General features: G+C 44.7%; 1 protein-coding gene and 1 pseudogene across 1 annotated transcript; both read right to left on the reverse strand.

Moving 5' to 3' along the window:
- Positions 1-9,220: 9,220 nt before the first annotated feature.
- LOC142304856 (U4 spliceosomal RNA) lies at positions 9,221-9,329 on the reverse strand (annotated as a pseudogene).
- A 68-nt stretch (positions 9,330-9,397) lies between these two features.
- On the reverse strand, positions 9,398-25,156 carry LOC142302004 (lysozyme C-1-like). Its single transcript, XM_075343076.1, has 5 exons — positions 25,136-25,156; positions 21,210-21,384; positions 14,099-14,257; positions 12,308-12,386; positions 9,398-9,553 (listed from the first exon to the last, which is right to left on the reverse strand). Exons 2-5 carry the CDS (start codon positions 21,346-21,348, stop codon positions 9,493-9,495), a joined length of 438 nt encoding a protein of 145 aa, XP_075199191.1. The 5' UTR covers positions 21,349-21,384; positions 25,136-25,156; the 3' UTR covers positions 9,398-9,492.
- Positions 25,157-25,613: the final 457 nt, after the last annotated feature.

Genomic DNA, 25,613 nt, shown 5'->3' on the forward strand with positions numbered 1-25,613 from the left:
CACTATTGGGACTATACAGAAGTCCAACAGCCACGTTTAGGATGCCACTAGGTTCACTGAGTGTTTGCTAGTATAATGGCTTAGTAACAATGAGTTTGAGTGTGCAATGCAGGCAGACGTGCTGCAAATATCTTTGCACTAGTGGGACGATACAGAAGTCCAACAGCCACTTTTAGGATGCCACTAAGTTTCCTCAGTGTTTGCTAGTATAATGGCTTAGTAACAAATGAGTTTGAGTGTGCAATGCAGGCAGACGTGCTGCAAATATCTTTGCACTAGTGGGACTATACAGAAGTCCAATAGCCACGTTTAGGATGCCACTAAGTTCACTCAGTGTTTGCTAGTATAATGGCTTAGTAACAATGAGTTTGAGTGTGCAATGCAGGCAGACGTGCTGCAGATATCTGTGCACTACTGGGACTATACAGAAGTCCAACAGCCACGTTTAGGATGACACTAGGTACACTCAGTGTTTGCTAGTATAATAGCTTAGTTATAATGAGTTGGAGTGTGCAATGCAGGCAGACGTGCTGCAAATATCTGTGCACTACTGGGACTATACAGAAGTCCAATAGCCACGTTTAGGATGCCACTAGGTACACTCAGTGTTTGCTAGTATAATGGCTTAGTTATAATGAGTTGGAGTGTGCAGAGGACAGGAGGGTACAGTGCCAGGATTGTGGGGCTCTGGGTAGAGGAATGGAAGCCTGCCTTTCTATTCCCTCCTAATGGGGAAATGCAGCGAGGAAATCCCTGACCTTAGCTACGCAGACGCTTTCTCTGTTTTCAGGACCTGTCACCTATGGCTCTGACCCTGCCGGTACGAGCCCTTAAAAGGACTGATAGAAAGTGCTCTCCCTAAGCTGTCCAGCGCTGTGTATGGAGCGCATACAGCTGTATCAGCGATAGGACTCAGGACGGAGCTGCGCCAGTGATGTCTGACACCAAGGACGCAGAACGCAGATAATGGCGTGCTGGAGGAAAATGTCCGTTTTTATAATGCAGGGACATGTGACATGGACATCCTATCACACATGCCGTTTCTTCTCTGGCTAAAAGTCCTCTTAGCTGTGTGTGTGTCTGGGATTGGCTGACATGCTGGCCCTCCCTACTACACGCGCGCGCTTAGGGAAGGAAGACAAGGAAAAAAAAAAAAAAATGGCGATCATAGCCATTATACAAACAGCAGTGATCTGAATGCGCTGTTCCCGCACACTATACACTGAAATGTCATAATAGTGTGAGTCACAGAGTGACTTACACTATTACAGCGGAAAGCCAGCTAGGAATTAGCTGTTTTTTTGCTGCTAGATTCGTTCTCGAACGTTTCTAGAACTATCGAGCTTTTGCAAAAAGCTCGAGTTCTAGTTCGATCTAGAACAGGCCCCAAAATCACTCGAGCCTAGAACTGGAGAACCTCGAACCACGAACCGTGCTCAACTCTAATCCTGAGTGCCTTTGGGAATTTTGGTCTCCTATTCCAAGTCAACTGGTGAGGTTGCTGTTCAGCCTAAAAGTTGATCTTAGTGCTTAGCTTGCTCACATGAAGGTCAGTTGCTTTTGTGTCATCCTGCAGCTAAGTCTAAGAAAGGCTCCACAGTGCATGTGCAGGCTGAATCTGTGCTGTCAGGCTCTAAGTTCCCATAACACTTCATGGTGCATGTGCGGGCCAAAAGTGCACTGTCTGAGGCTAAGTGCAGGGGATCTAGCTTGTGTGCATGTCCGTGATGTGGCAATGCCTCATTGGTGGTCTGACATCAGCAAGCCTGATGATGTGGAACGGCTGGATTGGCCCACTGGTGATGTCCTTGCTGACTGGGCATGAGTGTTTACAGCGATGCTAAGTTTATTTAAACCTCCCACCAGCGCACATGGGTTCGCAGTTATTATTTTGTGTCTGGAGGTGTGGGTGACAGGCTGTCCGCCATTATAGGGTCCTGAGCACTTATTGTACATGGTAATCAGTCCTTCTAAAATAATCTGCTCACATAGGCTATTGCCATTTACATTGTGGACTGAGTCTGTGAGAGGGTTACGCCACATTCTAGACAGCTCACCTAGGTAGGTGCCATGCACTGTATCTGTGAGAGGGTTACTCCACATCCTAGACGGGTGGCATAGGCAGGTAGTTTCAGGCACAGCCTGTTGTAAGCATAGCGTGTTTAAGATTATTATATGCATACTTTTCCACTTTTGAGTTGTTGATTAGCGTAACCTCTGTGATGTCAACATTTCTTACAGCTACTTCTCCATTTAATTTGCATAACCTCTGTGAAAATAAGGCTAGTTTCACACATCCTTCTTTTCGCCGGTCTGGCGGATCCGGTGAACTCCAGTACAGTAGCAGCGCTGCAACTTCCGGGTCATATGCTCTGGTCACATGACAGCATGTGACTGGAGCTTGTTGCGCTGCCATTGCACTACATACACTGTACTGATGTGCGCCGGATCCGCCAGACCGGCGAATAGAAGGATGTGTGAAACTAACCTAACACTGGTTATTGTGACTCAGTTTACACTCCTGTGTGACATTGTGGCTCCCAGGACCTGGTCGCCACAACAGCATTGCCCCTCCAAAGGGTTAATGCTGAGCCTGGAGGTAATTGGGAGGTCTATTGGCCAGTAAGTGTAACATCCAACGCAGTTCTCCCTCAGACCAGCAGGGGGAGCTCTGAACCTGGAGTTCCAGGGAGCATTCCTTAAGTCTGGCCTGAGGGAGGAGTTAGTGGTCAGTCGGTAGAGAGAAGTGATAGCAAGCAGACGCAGAGTAGTGCTGTCCTGTGGAACTGGGGCCTAGAGCTGGAGCAGCTTGGCCCAGTGAAGCAGGAGGAGCAGAGAGGCAAAGAAGAGACTCGGACATCGGAGTCTGTGGCCACCAGGGCCTAAAATACTCCCTGGTAGCCGAATCCGAAGGGCAGGAGAGCTGCAAGCACCTGGCCCATAAACAGCCCGATGGTACAGCTGCATCATCAGGGCCCGGTGTGGACTCCAGCAGAGAAGCACCAGAGAGGGCCTGTGCAGCTTACCACAGAGGAAAAGGTATGTACCACCGGTCCCAGCAGCAAGAGGGCCATTGCTAAATCCAGAAAGCAGGGTCCTATCACAGCAAGGAAAAGAACAGGAGTAGGCCTCATACTCATCTGGCCAAAACGACAGCTCAGTTACTTCCAGGCCGGCCGGAGCCCTCTACCACCTGTAACGGTCTCCCAGGACTAACCGTTTGGGAAGTAAAAGAGGAGAAGGTAAAGAGACTGTTGTTTGTGCCTGTTTCTTTCATTGCCTGTCGGCCCTGCACCGTGTTTTCCACACCACACCATAGACTCTCACGAGCACCAACAGTGTCCCCGGGGCACCGCTTCACCTGTGGGGAGCAGTACCACCATTGCTGCCATATCATCACCCCGGAGGCCTTACACAGCAGCGGCGGCTTAATAGCCGCATACCACAGGTGGCGTCACGAACACAAACTTTATTAACCAAGCCACATATAAAACTGACACCCACCAGGGCCACGGAGTCGGGCCCCGCCACCACTGACGACCCCCGGACTAGTCCGGCCCGGTACCGGGTGTCCCATAGCCCTGGGGTGGGCGAGTCAACATAATGCAGGTTAGTTTGCGCTCCATTTTGGTTATCGTTTAAGCTGTTGAGTCTGCCTTGCCCTCTGGGTTATTTAGCTGCAGTATTCCATCTCTGCACAATGGACTGCGATTAAAAGTAACTATATCCTTTTCAATCCTTCAAGCCCGTAACACAAGGGTGCACCGCCCCAGAACCAGCAGCCGGGCTGCTGCTCGGATTCAGATCTGCGGTGGCTCGAGGGGTCTCCGGACCCGAGAGGGGTCGCGCGGACACTCGAAATAAAAAGGGGTATTTATAGGGGATTTTGTGGTTAGAGTCTGTGACGCCACCCACGGTGTGTGGTAAGGTGGGACACCACCGCTGCTGTTGGAAGCGCCCGGTGGCGATGGAATGGCAGCCAGGTGTTTAACCCCTCCGTCGGTAGGGGGGAGTGCCCTGGGGCTTGGTGATGGGGAGAAGGGAGTAACGTTGGGGAGGAAAGGGTCACTGCGTACTCACTCAGTCAAATAACGCTGACAATGACAACTTGTAATCCGGAATTCTTAGCACCACTGTAGCAGAGAGGGAGTACGCTGGGATCCGTACCCGATGGTGTTGCTTGTTAGCCTTTGTCCTTTTCCTTGGCACTGTCTTGTTGGTCCCTGTAGCTTAAAACTAGTCGGGTCCCGCTCACCCGTATGGCTAATGGAGTGAGCTTGCTCTCAGGGTTCACGCTTCGGATTTTCTGGACTGTGTATTGGGAAAGTCCTATCCCCCTCATTGCGCTAGTACCCCGATTTTGGAGCGGGTGGAGAACGAATCATGAAGTCTTCGCCCTCGTCGGGTAAATTACCAGGACGCTTGAAGCTACTTCCCAGCCTAGGGTCCACGTACCCCGTTGGGCCCTGGCCCCTGCCCGGAGATGGCTCAAGGCCACTGGCTGCCCTCCTCAGCAGTTCCGTGCCCCTTGACACGATCCCCTGAGACCGGGGTTTCAACTTTTACCAGGCCTAGACCAACGTCTGCCACCTGGTACTGAGGAGCCCAGCTCCTAACCTGTGACCTCTCCTCTCGAGAGTCACTTCACTTCTCACCGTCTCCTACACTCCTGACCCTCCCAAACCAAACACCCAAGCGGGCAGCCCTATTCCCTTCAGGCTACCCAATGGTGTATCTTGTGGGTGTGGTGCAGAGTGTTTCTAGGATTTTTGATTGGCTTGGCTCTTAGCAACACCAAAAGGTCAGGGACCCGTAACCAAGGAGGTGGATACCCTGCATAAGGGCAGACTGCACAATACCCTGTGATGACCTGATAGGCCAGGGCGTCACATTCCCCCTTGGTTAAACGTAGCTCGTCCCCAAGATACAGAACACCATAGGTTTATTATTTTTTTTTCAAAACTGTAGAAAAGTAAAAAAAAAAAAAGGTTAACAGAAATTTTTATTGACAATTCCCATCCCTCACAGGGGAGGCACTTCACTTAAACATTACTTAAACTCTAAGGAGTTCATCTCCCAATGGTGGGACGCTACCGGTTTTAATGGTAACGGAGGCTCAACCTACTCCATTGCAGTCCCTTCCTGCGACAGTCCAGTCCCAATGTCCCGGATTCCAGTAACCCACCACCCAAACAACCTGACCCCCTGGAAACCTATCCGTGGGTCCGTGACCATGTGAAGGTCCCGGGTGTGGTATTAGACGACTCTGGTTGGCACAGGAGGTGCAACTATTTATAATACACAAGTTTGTGTTGGGCCAGTCCTGTGACCGTGGTCCATTTTTACTAACTATAAAAATTAATGGAGTCCATGTACCGGGTGTACACTGTAAAAGAATCTGGTTGTTAATCAGGTAACTTTCTTCATTCATTTGTAATTGGTTACTCAAGCATTAATTTGCTAACATTTCTAGATGAAAAACAACAAACTGGGGAAAATAATTAACGAAAACACCGATACCTGACAATTCTATGACATCGTAGAACTACCGGCATTATAACTTTCTGCATTTTTTAACATTCATCTCTGTACCACTCACTGGGAGGCCGGTAGTCGACCGCGGCAGATGGCACCACTTGCTCATTTATCTTAGTGAGCCATTTTACATCCAGGGCGTACCAGCCCCTCTCGCTCCTGTGCCATGTATAAGCGACCACCTCCCCCGGCTCCAAATTACTGCCCGGGTGATCCCTTGGGAGATGCTGCTCAACATCTCTTCGAACCACAAACACCTCATCCTGGAAATCTGCTTCCTTGAGGAAACCCCAACCTTTCTCAGGGTTAAAGTGCCACATGCGGCCCCTTCTCAGTGGCCCTCGGACACAAAATGTGGCTTTCCTCAGATTCTCTTTTTCCTTTTTAGTACGGGCGACGATCTCCCACTGCCATTGGTCTGGAGGGGTCATTACTGGTGTTAGTGGTCACGGCTGTTGTTCCAAGCAGGGGGCATCAGCGTCCGGCCTCAGCTCCCTAACTGGCTCTGGCTTTATGATGACACTTGCGGCCCCAACAGCCGTCAGGATGCCACGCGACAATGGAACCGGTGGACCTTTAGGCTCCACTACCGCATCTGTAGACAGAAGGACCGACTGCTCCGCAGGCGGGGTTGCAGGGTCTGGGTGCTCCGCCTCTGAGGACGGGCCCGGTGATACAGCCGGGTCTGGTCTGGCTGGGGTTCGGGGGACTGCTGTCGTAACTGGAACGAGGGACAGCACCGGGGTTTCTGCAGCTGGAGCTTCCTTTGTAGATACTGAAGGTTCCGCTGCCGGGATCAATGTGGGCAGCTTGGCGTCCTCCGAGGGTGGGGTAGGTGACGATGTGGGGCTCACTGCGAGCGGGGGCAGTCCGGATCGCTCAGCCGCTGTGGCCGGATTTTGGCAATCTATAGGGACTGGGTAACCGCTTACCCTCTCTTCATGTGGGACTTTGGTTTCACAGGTTCGCACTGCCACCGCCAGGCTCCTCATCTCTTCCCTCCAGTGGCTTAGGATGTACAAGAACTGCGTCCGCATTCTTCTGCACAGCTGATCGGTTTCCTCTTCTATCCAAGTTGCGGTCCCGGGAAAGGCACGTTCCGGTGACCAGCTCCGCTCCGCCATCTTGCCTCTGCGTTGTCCAGGAACATTATCGCAGTCCTGGTGTCCCTGCTCCACTTCCGCTGTGGTTACATTCTGGCACGCCCCCTCAGTTTTTGCTGCACACTCTTTCGTGCACTGTGGCCCTCTGGGAACTTCCGGTTCCAGCCTCACACGCAAGATGAAGGGCGGGGCTTAGACTTTGCGCTCTTTCTCGGGGAAGACAGCATTTTGGCACGAAAAGATGGTGGAAAATGGTGGAATCAGCAGGGAAAAGAATTTTGACTCGCTGTTTTCAGCTTCAAGGCGCACGTCACCCACGTAAATGGGTCCTGCTCGAGATCCTGTTCGTGACGCTAGAATTTCCGAGGTGTACCGCCCCAGTACCAGCAGCCGGGCTCCTGCTCGGATCCGGATCCACGCTTGCTCGAGGGGTCTCTGGACCCGAGAGGGGTCACGCGGACACTTGAAATAAAAAGAGGTATTTATAGGGGATTTTGTGGTTAGAGTCCATGATGCCACCCATGGTGTGGGGTAAGGTGGGATACCACTGCTGCTGTTGGAAGCGCCCGGTGGTGATGGAATGGCAGCCAGGTGTTTAACCCCTCCGTGGGTAGGGGGGAGTTCCCCGGGGCTTGGTGATGGGAAGAGCGGAGAACCGTTGGGGAGGAATAGGTCATTATGTACTCACTCAGTCCAATAACGCTAACACCGACAACTTGTTAACCGGAATTCTTAGCATCACTGTTAGCCTGTGACCTTTTCCTTAGCACTGTGTTTACTTGTTGGCCCCTGTAGCTTGAAAACTAGTCAGGTCCCGCTCACCCGTATGGCTAACGGAGTGAGCTTGCTCTCAGGTTCACTCTTTGGATTTTCTGGACTGTGTATTGGGAAAGTCCTATCCCCCTCGTTGCGCTAGTACCCCGATTTTGGAGTGGGTGGAGAACTAATCATGAAGTCTTCGTCCTTGTCGGGTAAATTACTGGGATGCTTGAAGCTACTTCCCACCCTAGGATCTATGTAGCCCGTTGGGCCCTGGCCCCTGCCCGGAGATAGCTCAAGGCTGCCGGCTGCCCTCCTCGGCAGTTCCGTGCCCCTTGACACGATCCCCTGCGACCGGGGTTCCAGCTCCTACCAGGCCCAGACCAACGTCTGCCACCTAGTACTGAGCAGCCCAGCTTCTAACCTGTGATCTTTCCTCTCGAGAGTCACTTCACTTCTCACCATCTCCTACACTCCTGACCCTCCCAAACCAACCCCCCAAGCGGGCAGCCTTATTCCTTTCAGGCTACCCAATGGCATGTCTGATGGGTGTGGTGAAGGGTGTTTCTAGGATTTTTGATTGGCTTGGCTCTTAGCAACACCAAAAGGTCATGGACCCATAACCAAGGAGGTGGATCCGTGCATAAGGACAGATTGCACAATACCCTGTGACGACCTGATAGGCCAGGGCGTCACAAGGTTTTATGCAATGTATAAGAAAAAGAAAATGTGGCATGTTAAAATGAGGACATGGGCATGTACAAAAGTAAACTAAACTGAAATGAAAAGAAGCTGCAGATCCTGGATAGCAAATAATATAGATCAAGCAACAAAAAGAACCTATAAGCAGGGTTTCCCAATATAAACTTTGTCCAGAGCCTTTACCACTTGTTTTTCAGCAGTTTAACAAACTGTATATAATCCCCAAGCCCACCTGCATCTAAAAAAATACCTTTTATAACTCCCTGATACACTGTGATCTGATAAACATTGCTGGTCTAGCTTGAAGCCTACTATGTCCCCCAAAATCGCTGTCATCCAGCCCTGCTTCACGTGAATGATATGTCCTATGTCATCCTCATGGAGCCCCCCATCTTGATCCTGCGCACCATACTTTACTGTGCCCCACTGAGGTCAGAGCAAAATTCTATAGAGCACAGGACAGATGACAGTTGGTTCTATTGAATGTTCAGCAGAATGTGTCGGCCTCTATCTCCTTCCTCATCTATGTCAGTGTCGGCCTCTAGCTCCTGCCTCCTCTATGTCTGTGTTGGCATCTAGCTCCTCCCTCTATATCTGTCTTTCTGCTCCAGGTGTAAATGACCATTAGGCTATGTGCGCACGCTGCGTTTTTTTGACGCTGCGTTTTTGTGCGTTTTTGGCCGCTAAAAACGCACAAAAACGCACCTGCGTCGAAAAAACGCATCATAAAACGCATGCATTGTTACCGCGATTTGGTGCGTTTTTGGCTGCGTTTTGCTGCGTTTTTGATCACTGCGTTTTGCTGCGTTTTTCAAATGCATTGCATGGGCGGAAAACGCAGAAAACGCAGGAAAGAATTGACATGTCCAATTTTTTTTTCAAGTTCAAAAACGCAGCTTAAAAAAACAGTTGTGTGCGGACAGCAAAAATGAAAACTCATAGACTTTGCTGGGGAAGCAAAGTCATGCAGTTTTGAGGCCAAAAACGCACCCGAAAAACGCGCAAAAACGCCACGAAAAACGCACTGTGCGCACATAGCCTAAGATTGTTGAGGGAAGCAAGAGTTATTTTCCACCACTGGGAGGAGCTAATTTTCTGTCATTTGCATACCATGAATTAAGCCTCCTGAGAGACCAACAAAAATTGCCAATGTTGACTGTATTTCAAGTCATCATGGCGGGGTATTGGGAAAAGTTTTCAATTAGCAATAATCATGCCTTGGTTAAAGGTGTTATCTTTCTGGCTTCCTTCTTCCCTTTCCATTTCCTTCCCTTCCCCACAAAATTTAAAAAAAAACATTTTTTTTGCCATTCAGGGTTTATTGTGTTATACATAGATACATCATCTGAGTGCACATGTTATTGTGATGAATATGGAGATACATTGAATCTTTTTAGCACCCTGATGTAAATCGGCTCAAATCCTGTCCTCTGCAATGATTCTTCCAAGCAACCCTGTTAGTAAGAAATATTAAATATGTTAACAAATATCAATATAAGGGGGTTTTTTTGGATGAAAGAAATAAGTTAAGTTTGATTTCAAGCACTATTTTTTTTTATATCCCTTCATTAGGAATCACATGTAAAAATTCTGGCAAACAGTGAAAGAGAATCTTGACGTCTCACACACAGATTACTTATTTTTAACTTGTAGATTTGGTGCAGATTTAAATCTACAGGATGTCAATTTTTTCACAATTTTTTCTGAAGATTTCACCCATAGTACTGAGTGGGGTCAAATTTTGTACTAAAACATATGTAAAAAATACAGCAAGAAGTAGCAAAACATGCATATTTTAGGCTATTTTCTCCTGCTAAGAGAACATTTTTTACACAATTTTCTGGCTCCAGCACCTTCATAATTTTGACTGAGTTGTATGAAGTTGCTGGTTCTTCAGTGCTGCCCACGTGACTGCAGAAACTACATTTCCCACAAGCCCCTGCTTCTCAAGGCTTCCTGCTCTTCCCCATGCATAGATAACATAAGCTTCTCTTCTAATTGTTCTGTGATCTTCTAATGGCCTTTAGAACAAAGCTGACAAGCCTTTGGTGCTGTGCATAGTATTACATATTATTTCAATAAATGTACAGTATTCTTCTTACTATTAAATTTAGTTTTTACCAATAAAAATCTTGCTAAAAAAGTGTCTTTCTTATAGTCCGCAGGCAGCTTCCTATGATGGAGGAGAATCCTGGCACATTGTCCTTCCCATTCACTGTTCTCTCTTCTACAGCCCCACACTGATCTATCTGGTCAGGCCAGGGAAAGAGAAGATCCGGGACATGTACAGAGGCTGCTTGTCTTGATCAGCTATTGGTCTTACCACCCAATTAGTGCCAGGACTTTTAGGTCTTGTGAATAGTCGTATGCTTGGAAGGAACAGCAACGTCTGATAATGTATGTGATATCAGTATGTGTGTGTAGACATGTGCATGTAGCAGAGATGTGTGTCTATAAATGTGCATGTAGCAGAGATGTGTGTCTATAAATGTGCATGTAGCAGAGATGTGTGTCTATAAATGTGTATGTAGAACAGAGAGAAAGACGTTGCACATAATTGAGCACAACCCAATATGAGAAAATAGCAAAACCTTTATTGAACAAAAATTAAAAACAATTAAAAGACAAGGCTGCACAACCAGTGTATGTAGCAGAGATGTGTGTGTATAGAAATGTGCATATAGCAGACCTATATGTATATATAAATGTATACATAAATATGTATATGTGACAGAGCTCTATGCATGTATAATACAAATACTGCAGAGAAACACTAAAAAAATAGATATATTTCCTCTCTATTCTACCTATTACCTTCTTGACTATCTCTACCGCCCTATATATAAAGGTTTACGATCTGCCATCCCCCAATTCTGTGTGTTTCAAATATATTTCCTCCATGTGTCCTCGCTTTGCTCCAAAATCTGGTCTTGTTGCACATAGCTTTGGTAGAATGATAGCTGCGCTGTCATTGGTTGCTGTCTATAAAATGAAAGCTGAGCTCTGATTGGTCACTATGAGCAACCTAAACAGGTTCTCCTTTCAGACAGTACAGATGAAGGCCTTTTTAAAGGTTCCTTTTACTTTGTATTTATAGATAGGATTTGTAAGGAATTTTCACTACACACTCAGAAGTTATGCAGAAAAGTGAAATTTATTAGATCAGATGGTACAAGTGGTGAAAACAAGGCGCTGTATAGCACCAGATACCACCATGGCCTCACCTACATCAACAGTGCTATGATTTTTTAAATAGACTCAGATTGAATCAAAACATTTGTACTGCATCTGTAATCGCATTCAAGACGAACCGATGTAATTCCACCACTTGTACCAACTGTTCTAATAAATTTCACTTTTTTGGAAAACTTTTCACTGTGCAGTGAAATGACAAATTTACTGATGTAACCCCACTCCCCTTCCCCATCCCCCCTTCCCCTGGGACTTCCTCCAGTGAGTGCAATACAAATTGGCAAATACTTAAGGACTGGAAGCAGCCATAACAAATACAGACAGAAATATTTGCCCTTTAGTGAGGAAAAGCATTGATGATTTAGTAATTTGTACTCATACTCTTGCTTATCTTTTGTACACTTATTTAATAGTATTGTTTGATATAGATACTGTTGTTTTCTAGAGATGGAATGGAACCTCTTTAACTGTACAGAGAATATCTCTAAGGCCCCCTTTACACTTCCCTACTAAAAAAAAAATGCTTTGCATGGTCCGTTGTGCCATCCGTGTATTACTGTGTATAGCATCAGTGTGCTGTCCATGTGACATACGGATAACACACAGACAGCATGAAATTGTATACTTACCTGTCTCCGGCGCTGCTGTTGCTTCCGGGTCTGCAGTCAGTGCAGTGAATATTCATGAGCATAATGAGTGGGACCCGGAAGCAGCAGCAGTGCCGGAGACAGGTAAGTATACAATTTCTAATTTTTTAAAGTGACATGTTTCCTCCGGTACGTGTCACATCAGTATGCGGTCAGTGTGACATCCATGCTGCTGGCAGAAAATGGACATTTCGCCATATCGAGCATATAGACACAGGGTCCGTGTCAAATCACAGACATGTGCACAAACCCATTGATTTTAATTTGTCTACATATGTCTGTGTCTCCAGTATGTGTAGAAATGGACATCATACATACTGGAGACACGGATATGTGAAGGAGGATGTACAATATTTATGAATGACTTACCAAGCTGAAATTCCTTGGGGATCTCTGACAACTCGTTTAGCACACTCAATATCATCATAAATGTTATCATTCAGGAGACCTAAAAAATATATATATATATATATAGATTTAATACCATGAAAACTGGTACTTTTATTCAAATACATCTTATGCAGAAATTGGCTAATCAGAGTAAAATGTTTGGTAAGCAAAAGATATGAGTGAATCTATTTGATGCAAGATACATTTCTGTTGAAATTTTAAGAATTAGTTTTTCGCAGTGAAATTTGAAGAATTTAAAATTTGTTTAGCAAAAAATCAGTTGAAATGGTTAAGCCATTTTGCACTCCGCAAAAAGATTGCCTCAACCAAATAAGCTTACTTAATCAGAGGTCATGATGGTACCCTACAATGCCCTGCAGCTATCACATTATATTGTATATCACAGCCAATCAGGAGCGACTTTCAAAGTCTGAATAAAAGCAAAATCAAGGAATGCAGCAGCCATTTTAAGGGGAATTTGGATAGTGAAAGGATAATACAGCTCAAAACTGAGCTACTGTATATAGCTTGGAGAGGAAAAGCCAAAAAATACTGGAGACTGTACAGCTGTTACAGCAAAGCACTGAAGAACATTAATGTGTGAAGCAAAGGGAATAGTGTCCTACATGTTTTTCAGAGTAAATTTAGGCAATTTCGAATTTCAGAATATTATATACTTATTTTTAACACATGCCATAAATTTGTCAAAAATATGGGTCCACCAACTTACATTAGAGAATTATGTTAACAAAGTGGTTGCCAGATCCTCATATATTAGACATGAGATACATCTAGAATAACCCTTTAAGGCCTCTGCAACACTCACGTGAAAATCACGCACGTGCCACAAGACACGTATTTTCCCTGCATGTTGCGTGTAGGTAAGTACGTGTCTCCAGTACGTGCGGGCCACGTGTGTTCTCCGTGTGCTATCCGTGATAACATACGGAGAACTGGTAATTTGCATACTCACGTGGTCCTTCCTGCTGTCCGTGGTGCTGATCTTCGGTCTCCAGCCCTCCCGACTCCCCGCTGCTGCCGGCCGCAGTGAAGTGAATATTAAATGAGAATAATGAGTGGCGGTCGGCAGCAAGTGACAGCAGCGGCAGAGACAGGAGGGCTGGAGATGGTGAGTTAAGATTTTTTTTTTCTCTGACACGTGTGTTTTCTCCGGCGCGTGTCACATGGGACCGCATGCACACTACATCTGTGTGGTACAGATGCAGGCCGAGTGACACACATGCTGCCGGAGAATACGTGGACATGTCAGCGTGTTGGAAAATGCACACGTACAAACGGACACGGACACACGTTCCGTGTTGTTTTACGTGTGTGTGCCTGCTACCATAGGGTAGCATTGGTGTACGCGTCTCCGTGCCGCCGGTACGTGTAAAAATGTCAAACACGTACCGGCGGCACAGATGTGTGACAGAGGCCTAAGGGTGCAAAAACTTTGGTCTTGGTACAATTTTTTTTAAACCTATTTAAATAACTAAAAAAATCATTGTGAGGTCCCCCCAATTTTGATACTCAGCCAAGATAAAGCGAACAACTGGGGGCTGGTATTCTCAGGCTGAGAGGAAGGCAATCCCTGCATGTTTAGTGACTGAAAATCAGGCACCAAACATGGGCGAGAAGGAGACTTAAAACTCACGAGGTGAGGACCAAAATACTCGACAAGTAACTAATATCACGAATACCTTAATATTTGTGCAGGTAACGTATAGTGCCTAGTATATACGCTCAACACTAATATATTACTGTACTTACTCTGGCAACTGATGTGACAAGCATTTACAGCTCCTCTAGTTTTGCCATCATTGCACCACCATTTGCTGTTGATCTGAAATATTCCATAGTCACGGCTTGGACCATTGTTGTTTACAGCGGCTGTGTTATAGCTACTCTCATAGAAGGCAAGGCATATCCCTGGGAAGAGAAATACATAGGTTAATATTCCATCAGACTCATACCGACTGCCCAATCTCTAATAATTCTGTGAGCTGCACATTTTATTTAATATTAGACAGCAAAATAGATATTTCCGTCTGCTTACCGCTGTCGACACCACGGGTGTCAGACCCCGGCTGATCAGACATTGATGACCTATCCTAAGGATGGGCCATCAATGTAAAAGCAGTGGACAACCTCCTTAAAGTGCTAGCATTCCCAAGCTGAAAAGTGTCTGCATTTGCAGTAGTTGAACTGAGAACATCCCCTGAGGATCACAGGATCTGTAGAAGTGAAGGGGATTAACTTCAAGTAAATGCAAAATACATGATGCTGATGCTAAGTGTGTCACTTGCAGCTGTTGCAGAACCATGGAAGATTACTGGCGGCTTTATCATGGGATTGGTGCATTTGATGCAAACTACCACACTGAATTGCCAGGTTAGGACCCAGCTTTATTCAGTACACATTTTTTGAGTCATTTATATAAATGATAATTTCATTGTAAACCTAATATTCCATTTTAGCATCATTTTTTCACTACAACTGGGACCCCTGCAGCTGTTTGAGGACTTCTAAAAAGTCACAGTATCAAAATCAAAACCATATTGAATGAGTGTTGGAAAATAATGTCATGGTGGAAATTTGTGGATAAATATTAACTAGAGACTTCACAACTTTGTGGTGAAGAGAGGAATTATATTGCATCCAGAAAAGGATTAAATGAAGTTGAGCAAAACGACTCACAGGACCCTTGTAAAGACTCCATGGCGGCCGGACCAGAGCGCTGTGAACTTCCTACAACCTGCCGGCATCCTGTGCTCTACATATAATTAGCATGACTCCACTATGTCACAATTACTCAATGACGTGGTAGCCTTACTAAACAAAAAAGACTCCGAGGATGCCGTCAAGTCAAGTTCCCACCGCTATCTTCTGGCTGCCATGGAGTAGAGACATGGAAACTAGATCGGGGTCCTTTAACTAAACTCTAGTACATAACGTACATATGGAAAGCATTGAATGTGTCTCCATGTTGAGATGTGTCTGATGTGAGGTCTGCCATAATTGCCAACAAACCAAATTTTTCATAAACCATCCCAGCAATTTGGGTGACTCTTTTGTAGTGAATCAGGATAAGGGCTGATGTAAACCCAATTCAAACCAGTATGCGTTGCATAGCATTAATAATGGCAGGAATGAGTGAGAGCCTAAGGGGTACTTTGCACACTACAACATCGCAAGCCGATGCTGCGATGCCGAGCACGATAGTCCCCGCACCCGTCACAGCTGCGATATCATTGTGATAGCTGCTGTAGCGATTATTATCGCTACGGCAGCTACACATGCACTCACCTGCTGTGCGACATTGTAACGGGGGCAGGGGGCGCCTCAGGGGGTGTATTCGCGGTCTCCCGCCGAGGGGGCAGCAGGCTGACCCCTGGCCCGGCCGTCACTGTTAAAACGGAGGTGTTGTTTGTGGGGCAGAGTGTAGGTGGCAGGGACACTTCCATGTGGGCAATTTGCTTCTCGGTGACACCTTTTTCTCTCAGCTCACTGGCCTCTTCACCACTCCCAGTAAAGAGCCACAGACAGGCAGTTGATGAACTAAGAAACATTTTATTGATCACAACTTCCGCTCTTCTTTACACCCTTCAGCATCAAGTCACTTCGGATTACAGCTTACACTTCTTGCTGACGGTTTCCTCTTTCCCCGGTAACTTCCCTCGCCTGCAGGGGACATGCGTTAACCCCCTAGTAGCTGCACACTGAACCCGGATTTACTATAGGGCAGATCTAGCACAGACTACCGGCTCCGGATAAGTTCTCACCTCTCCACTTCTTTGTGGGGGAACTACTTCACTTGTTTTCTACGGGCGTTTCCATTTACCTTCACGTCTTTGTCAGGGCACTACCCTTCGCCTGCAGGGGCCACTTGTTATCCCCCTGATAGCTGCACTGCACTGTAGTACACACTACCGGCTTTGGGACTAGTCTTGACTCTTCCACTTCTTCTGCCACTGCACCACTTCCACACTCTGCCCCGTCACCTCAGACTTCTTTCTCCAGTCACATCTCACTGCACACTGGACTCTGCATTCAGAGACCTTCCTTCCCCACCTCAGCTGCTGTGCCCTTTCCTTCCCTGTCACTGTTACCAGGGGAACCACTGCTCTACACTGGCACCTAGTGGGGAAACAGTTTATGACAGGTAACATTTTACCATTTAACATTTACCATTTGCCACCATACTACTGTGGCGTCTTCAGGGGGGGAAAAACCGCTCCTTCACTACCAGGGGTCCGACTACCCCTTACAACATCGCTCTGGCCGGCGAACCGCCTCCTTATTAAGGGGGCGGGTCATGCAGCGTAACTGCGACGTTGTATCATCTAGGATTTACACACTACGATATCGCCTGCGATGCCGGATGTGCGTCACTTTCAATTTGACCCCACCGACATCGCACCTGCGATGTCATAGTGTGCAAAGTACCCGCTAACCCTTGTCTGATACCATGTAGAAAAATCACTAGCTGTATCAATCTGCATGGAGTCACATTGACCCATGGTACCAGACAAAGATTGAGGCTGTGTGCACACGTTGCATTTTTATCAGGTTTTTTTATGCATTTTTGCACCCTGATTGCAGCAAAGTCAATAAGAATCCTGAAGTCTCAGACACATGTTGAGTATTTTCTCCTTTCCGATTTGGTGCAGAAATAAATCTACAGCATGTCAATTCTTTCAGTGTTTTTTTTCTGCAGATTTCACTCATTCTAATGAATAAGAAAAACTTGCATCAAAAACACATCCCAAAACCGCTGTAAAATTTTGCGTTTTTTGCCTCTGCATTTTTCCTGCCAAGAGATGCAGAAATGGTTCAGAAATGTCTGCACCAAATCCTAATACCCTTAAGGGTGCTTTACATGCTGCGACATCGCTAGCGATCTCGTTAGCGATGTGACACGCCAGATCGTAGATGCAATCTGCCGAGATCGCACATGTGACCGGTGCTATAAAACCGATCTATGTGCGATCTCATCAGATCGCATCTGCGATCTGGCGTGTCACATTGTTAACGAGATTGCTAGCGATGTCGCAGCGTGTAAAGCACCCTTTACTCTATGTTCACACGTTGTGTTTTTTCATGAGTATTATGCAAATTATAAATGGCTTTCTACAGTATCAGCAAAAGCTAGGAGATTCCAGAAATCTCATGAACACACCTTTTGTCTTTGTTTGATTTAGAGCACACCAACCACCAGGATTTTCCTATATAACCTAAATCCAGCACTATACCGGCACTATCATACTGAGTCTATACATACCTTTAGTTGTCAGATTGGATGTATAGTTTTTGAAATACAGGCAAGTAAACTTACAAAAATGTACAGCGTTTTGATTGGCAGCAGCTGCCGAATAGCTAATATGTGGGTGGGGTTTTGCTGTCTATTCCCGCCCCTGTCTGCTGCCTGGCCTCTGTAGATGCTAGACTGCATGGGCTCCTTCCAGGTATGAATAATTTCTGTCACATGATAGGTGGATGTTAGAAATACAGCCCGTACAGTCTAGCATCTACAGAGGCCAGGCAGCAGACAGGGGAGGGAATAGACAGCAAAACCCAACCCACATATTATTCGGCAGCTGCTGTCAATCAAAAAGCTGTACATTTTTGTAACTTTACTTGCATGTATTTCAAAAACTACATCCGATCTCACAACTAAAGGAATGTATAGAATCAGCATGATAGCGTCATTAAAGCACTGGCTTTAGTTTATATAGGAAAATTCTGGTGATTGGTGCTCTTTGAATGTCAAATTGCTGCTTTTTTTAAAAAAGCAGTGTGTCAATTGTTTCAGTGTTTTTGCTGCTTTTCCATCATTGAAAGCAATGATAGTAGAACAACCCAATTGCATTTTTTGCTGCATTTTTGTTGCTTTTGTGTTGAAAGAAAATAACTGTATTTAAATATTATTGTACATAAGTGACACATCAAGAACACAGCTAAAAATGCATAAAACATACAGCTAAAAACACATATCAAAATGCAGCCAAATCTTCTTTTCGGAAGAGAACAGGTTTTGCTGCAAAACAAAAAGCAGGGAAAAAAAACATTGTGTGAACATAGCCTTAGGGTATGTGCGCACGTTGCTTTTTACCTGCTTTTTACCTGCTTTTTTGCTGCTTTTTCTTCTGCGCTGTTTAATGCCAAAATGGATGTGTTCTTCTATTCAAGCAAAGTCTATGGCAATTTGGGTTTCTTGTTCACACTATATTGTTCAAAATGCTGCCTTTTTGAGGCAGAACTTTGGTCAAAAACTCAGCTTTTCAAAGAAGCAACATGTCAATTGTTTTTGCCATTTGGGTTTTGCACTGCAAAGCTGAGTTTTTGACCAAAGTTCTGCCACAAAAAGGCAGCATTTTGAACAACATAGTGTGAACAAGAAACCCAAATTCCCATAGACTTTGCTTGAATAGAAGAACACATCCATTTTGGCATTAAACAGCGCAGAAGAAAAAGCAGCAAAAAAGCAGGTAAAAAGCAGGTAAAAAGCAACGTGCGCACATACCCTTAATGTCCCTCTTTTGGTAACAGCAATGTTGGAACCTATGTTCTACAGTCAGATTGCGGCACTTTTTTACCCTCCTATGTCACAGATGCATGTAAAAATGATAATGTTGGCCTTCTATTGAAGACTGATATGATCTTTCGCTCCTATCGGTCTTTCTTGCCTTTATTCAATAAAGGTGGAAGCTCGGTAGTTTAATTTAAAGCAAAATCTGTAACTACCATGTGCCAATGATTATACTGGTGTCAATCTTTTTATGAGTCAGAGGCACCTTAGATCCTCTATCAGGTACCATGGTCTAGGTGCCACTGTGTCATATGCACCCTATAGATATATGTCCCCTATAGATGTGTTCCTGCAATGAGTGTCATGTGCCACCCCATGCTCAGCTGCAACCGAGCTGCCCAGGGCCGGACCTTCAGTGGGTGGCTCCAGGGTCTCCGGACCCGGGGGTCCTGCAGTCACTCCGACCAAAAAGGGGTTGGCGGTTTGGGGATGTAGGTGTATGGCCGGAGCCGTTTTTTAAGTTTGTGACGCCACCCACGGGATGTGGTGAAGGTTGACACCACCGCTGCAGTTACGGGGCACCTGAGGGACATGGTATGCAGCAAGTTGTTAACCCCTCTGTGGGCAGGGATGGTGGCCCCGGGATCCGTTGGGGGTGCGTTGGCGGTGCAGGGAGATGGGTGGCCGGAGGGCACTGGTGTACTCACTATTAGAATGAAACACTCGAGTCTCTGGTAAACCAAAGTGATGGTGGTCGGTGTCCACAGCCAGCTGCAGTTGGGTTCCCCCACCCGGTTGGTGGTCTCTGCCTTTCTCCTGCACCTGTTTGAGATGTTGGACTACCTGTGCTTGCAGCGTCAGGAGTCTGATCCCCGGCTTGTGGATGTCGGAAGAGCCCATTTGCCCACAGACGCTAGCCCGTGGGATCTCTGAGCCGTGGTGGTGGCTGCTTATCACCCTCATTGGGCTGTTGTCTTCTATGAGGGACTTTGGGTGGGAAAGGACCTCAAGTCCAGACCGCAATCAGTTAACTAACTCAGTACAGTAGTTTCTAGACCTCGTTTCAGGGTCTGAGTACTCCCTCTTGTGCTCCGGTTTCCGAGTCGGTTCCCCGGGTCGGTACCGGTGGGCCACTACCCTGTCCCAGTCCATCACGGTTCCACCGAGCCATCTTCTCGGCTCCTGCAGACATAGGCCTCCGTATGCCTCCTAGCCAAAGGTGCCCGGGCTCCAACCCCAGCACCTTTCAGTCTGTCACAGGACTGTCCCACAGGCCTGACCTCCTCCACTTCACTCTCAAACTGAACTGTCAAAACTGAACTGCTGTTGCGTCACCGCTGGAGTCTGCTCCAGCAACTTCTGCTCTGATCGCCAGGTGACGCCATGTTCCTGCTGTGGATGGTGCTGGTGATGGGAGAGGAGTCGATGCCAGCGGCGCCGGTGGGCGCAGGCTCCGATCATCCACTGGGCTGGGTTATCTTGGGATCTGCAGTACCACTGGCTGACTGTGGGTGGCATGTGTGTTCCAGCTGAAGTTGCCAGCGTTCAGCTACAGCCAATGGGAAGACACCACACCCTTCTTATTTCCCCTCCTGTCACATGACCACTGCCAGAGATAGTTCTGATTTTCCTGGCTCCTGTTATGTCCTTCTGTTTGGTTATTCCTGTGTGCTGACTTCTGCGTGTTTTCTGACTACCCTCCTGCCTACTGCATTTGTACCTTGCTGCCCGATCCGGATTTGACCTCTGCTACGTTTGCTGACTACGTCATGCCGATTCTGTCCCTGTTCCGCAATTCCTGGTTTGACCCTGCCTGACGACTACTCTCATCGGACTGCAGCCTTCCACAGGTAGTGATCACCAGAGCCCTGTGTAATTCCAAATCCCTGTATAGGGGTTAAAGGGTTTCAGTGTTCTGGGGGTCCTGCTTGGTGAGTGGCTTCCCTCTAGCCTCCCCATTACAGCCCATCTGAGTCTGTGGATCCAGGCAGGCGTTACAACTGCCTTGTGTTTTCCTGCCTCAGGCTGTCTGAACTCCTCAGTGGGCGTGTTCAACCACCTGGCTCCCTCCCCTGGTGTGTCCATCCAGCCCCGAGGGAGGTGACTAGGGTGTTAAGTGGTTGGCTGGTGTTACCTAGTGAGGGGACTGGTGTTATGCGGGGCTCTATCTGTGACTACCTGGCTTGTCCAGGGCGTCACAGTCATATTCCAGCACTGAAGCCAATTTTTCACAGTTTACAGAGGTCAAAGCTTAGAGAACCCACCCCAGCCTTCAAATGTCTCCAAAGAAAGGTTAGTTTAGTACAACTCACAGATAATTGTATTACACTGTCCTCGTTATTGTATACATACAGTTTGCAGCGCTGTAGCCATGATATTCAGCCAGTCCAGTTTGCTGAAAGATTCTGTACAGCTCACATTTGGAATAGACTTTTGCTTCAGAGCTGAGATACAAGCACAGAAGGAAACCAAGGCAGAGAAAGACCTTCATATTTGCTTAGCAAGTTATTAAGGATCCAGATGCTTTCTGTATAATATTAAAGAGGAGAAAAATGATTGAATTCTTATATGTCAATTACTACCGTACTAACAGGATTCTCTACTTCTTTGTTCAGAACAGAAGACTTGCTTTTTTAGCTTTTTTGCTTCTTCTTAGGATCATTACTAAAGGAGTAGTAACCTAAAATGTATAGACCTCAATAGAAAATCTCCAACAGGGTCCACCAAGAGGTGATCTCGTAAAGGCCAAAAGGATCTTTTTGTCCCTCATAAGCTTCATGACCTAGTTGTGACTGGAACTCCTCCAACCTACAAAGTTTCCTCACCTGAGCTAAAGCTCCAGTATGGAGTATCTCATGCATACAATTGGTGTAGATTAGGTAAGCAAGGGTGCACCTAATGAAGGTATTTTTAGAAGCTAGAATCTATGATCTTTATGTATCCCACATCGATTATTAAAACAGGGGTCTTGTTTCAATTCTGAACATTTCTATTCTGCTCAAAGTCTAAGGCCCTGATGAAAGTAGGTGCGTGTTGTAATCTGCTATCTGTGTCAGTGATTCCCTGAAAATAAAACCTTCCTCGAAAATAATCTTTAACAAGATTTTTTTGGCCTTTTTGGACTATGCTTAAAATGTAAGTCCTACTCCAAAAATAAGCCCTAAATGCAATTCAATAAGGAAGTGTCCAAGCAGCTAAAAAAGTAAAAAAAATACAGCAGGACACTTCATTATAGAAATTAGACACCCCAAAAGAGAGAACATAGCCCCAAAAGAGAGGACGCCCCCAAATGGAAGCAGATATCCTCATAGATTTGCACTCACCAGACCCTAAACAATTACAGCTGACAAGTACTGATAGTGGATGGGCTCTCACATGGAGATCTGCATCTATGTCAGGTCCCTTGCCGTTCTGCTCTCACACAAACATTGAGTTGCAGCATCACTCTGCTCCCACACACAAACACACATTGGGTCACAGTATCACTCTACTCTATATAACTCTGCATGAGTGATAATGCTTCAGACCAGCAGGGTGAGCAACTACTGTGGAACGCAGGGGGATCTGACAATGATGCAGATTTGTATGTGAGAGCCCATTCACTTGCCAACTCTAATTTGATCTGGTAAGTGCGATTCTTTTGGGGGGTGTCTGATTTCTTTTAAGGTAAACTTAGCAGCTCAAAGGGAATAAAATTGAAACCATGTTTAACTAAATATAAGACTTTCTCTGAAAATAAGCACTTACACGTTTTTCAGAGCAACAAATAACATAAGACCCTGATTTATATTCAGGAGAACCACAGTGGATAGTGAATGGAGTCTTAAGCTTGTCATATACTGTATATTAGTTAGCTGTCGGAAGACAGTCATCTTTGCTGTCTCTTCCATATACAGGAATGCTTGATCCTGTGTTTTTTGTGGAAAAAAATGCCAACAGACATAGTTGCCATCAGATTATCTCATGGAGAACAAACTGATCGGCAGTCGGAAATTGACATCTACCCTGATGATCAATTGGCCCTAATCACATTAGTGTCGTCTGAACCCAACAATATCATTGAGTTCAACTGTCTATTGTGTATGGGAGCCTTTAGTGTATACAAATTATCACATATGTATTCAATATGGGAACATGGGACCCTTGTTCTCATTATTAATTGGGGTCATAACAGTGAGATCATCAGGGATCCTACATTAGTCACTTATCCTGTGAAAAAAAGTGTAAAATGTTCATGGGTCAATCCACTTATAGACCTCCCATCACTTATCATAAGCATGTATTTTTTTAACTGGTGTAAATGCTGTTGTTATCCTGAATCTGATCATGTTTTTCTTTTGTTTCCCTTTATGTAAATCTAGTCTTTTCAAAAATGGACATGGCCTTCAACTCTTCTCCGTTAGAACTTCTTGAGGACCATGTCCAGGAACCTAATAAGATTTTCCTCATTAAAGCTGAGGGCAAAACGCGCGTCGGACTTCTGCATACTGCGCTCTGGTATATAAATCTTATCATGTTATTATTTCTGGTCTATCTGATGTGAAACATTACTTTATAGATCAATGTTTCCTAACTTTTATTTGCTCTGCCACTTTGGGCTTTAATCTGCTGTGTAGCAATATCTTATTTCAGTATTGTGCTTTAATCTCTACAGTATTTTTATTTTTTGGATCCAGTCTACTATAAGACATTATTTCAATTGGCTCTGCTTGTTTATTGTGGCTCCATAATATTATGCTACACTGCTTCATATTTCTTTTTGCACTGTCACTGTAATTGTCTATTAGTACCTTACATCTGCATGCTGTACTGCACTGCCATTTTGGCCATTGGGATTCATATGTATATTTGTAATGGATCTTTAAATGAACATATCTAATATAAATAAATAAGTATATATATATATATATATATATATATATATATATATATATATATATATGTATGTGTATGTGTGTATATGTATATGTATATATATATATATATATACATGGCTGAAAAAAATAAAGGGGACACCAAAATACAAAATCCTTGTTTAAGTGTGCCCTTTATTTTTTTGAGCAGTATATATATATATATATATATATTTATATATATAATTTTTTATGGTGCCTTTCCATATTTATACACTCATCACTGTCATCGACTACATTTTTACTACTAGTTTTTTGTAAATGTAAAGTGTTTCTTTATATTTTAATATACTTCTGCATTTTGGCCATTTCTTTCCATACATCCAGACCAGTCATTTTATATATTTTGCCTACCCACACTATGTGTAATTTATCCTGTTATCAGCGCCTTTACTCCCAAAAATGTTATTGTTTTAAAATCTATTCAATGTAATCTCAATAAAATTAATATTTTATAATTAAAATTGTGTATCATATTTATAGGCTTCTAGTAATAGGATTTGTGTAGTGAAATATTTTGCATAATTATATTATTTATATTTGTCCTTTTTTTTTAACGGATACAATTATATTGGTTGATATTGGATAAAGGTGAAAAGTTTGTGTCTACAATTATTGGCAGACTGTAATATGGCACTCTTATAAGGGAATCTGTTGCCAAAAAAATCTAAAATATATAACATGTTCCAAACTACTGCAAATTTTAGGGAAGAAAATACCTAGTGCTCTAAAATACAGAGCTACAGGAGCCACATGAGTCACCCCAGATCAATCCGTATTGGATTGATACCCTATTTATGTGGATGATCCCCAGATTAATGGACATCAATGGATACATTGACGACGCTTCCCATAATGTTTAGAATAAACTATACAAGCACGGTGGCTCAGTGATTAGCACTGCAGCCTTGCAGCGCTGGGGTCCTGGGTTCAAATCCCACCAAGGACACCATCTGCAAGGAGTTTGTATGTTCTCCCCGTGTTTGCGTGGGTTTCCTCCGGGTACTCCGGTTTCCTCCCACACTCCAAAGACATACAGATAGGGACTCTAGATTGTGAGCCCTAATGGGGACAGTGTTGCCAATGTATGTAAAGCGCTGTGGAATTAACAGCGCTATATAAATGAATAAAATTATTATTATTATTATTATTATGAGATTTCAGCTCTGAAACGTACTGAAATGTTAATGCAGCTATAGCTTTCATTGACTTAGTGTGAGATTATGATAAGGAATTGTAATTGCAAGCACCTGTAATAGTCTCTAAAATATTCTAATATAAAATAATAGGAATACGTAATTCTTGTGAAATTTAAAATCTTGAAAAAAGACAAGTTTGAAGAAATTTAAAGTCAGCAATACTTACTATCGAATAGTATTTTCTTGAGTAGTCCTGTAACGGATGGAGCTTTACTTATATAGACCTTGAAGGAGTCGTTATCTTGGTGATTGCATAAAATGACAATATTTACTTACCCACGCGTGCCATGTATTATCACACAAGCAGTCATAACTATAAAACAGGTAAATGTTACATATTTTTTTAAAAAGCTTTGTTATGTCGGATCCGATAAGCCTTTTCCTTCATGCTTAATGTTTACCTTACACTTTTGGTCAGGATTACAATTAGTGATAATATTCAGAACATACTGGATTTGCAAGTCAATAAAATTATCATATCTTATTATAAATGGTATCTAAAGCCAACAGAAGCTCAAAATAAAATGTATGTAAAAGGATAAATAGACCTCATTGTGCTTTATGTAAAAGGACAAAAACTCTTTAATAATATTTCAAATAATAATATCAAAATAATCTAAGACATGAATGTATCAAAGGAATGG

The sequence above is a fragment of the Anomaloglossus baeobatrachus genome, chromosome 4 (genome assembly GCF_048569485.1).
Source record: "Anomaloglossus baeobatrachus isolate aAnoBae1 chromosome 4, aAnoBae1.hap1, whole genome shotgun sequence".
NCBI classification, from domain to species: domain Eukaryota; kingdom Metazoa; phylum Chordata; class Amphibia; order Anura; family Aromobatidae; genus Anomaloglossus; species Anomaloglossus baeobatrachus.

Coding starts and splice junctions, on each gene's coding strand:
- LOC142302004 (XM_075343076.1), bottom strand. CDS start 21,348: ATGAAGGTCTTTCTCTGCCTTGGTTTCCTTCTGTGCTTGTATCTCAGC. Junction 14,258..21,209: donor TGGCTACAGCGCTGCAAACT/GTATGTATACAA, acceptor TTCTCTTCCCAG/GGATATGCCTTGCCTTCTAT. Junction 12,387..14,098: donor TTGTCACATCAGTTGCCAGA/GTAAGTACAGTA, acceptor TATATTTTTTAG/GTCTCCTGAATGATAACATT.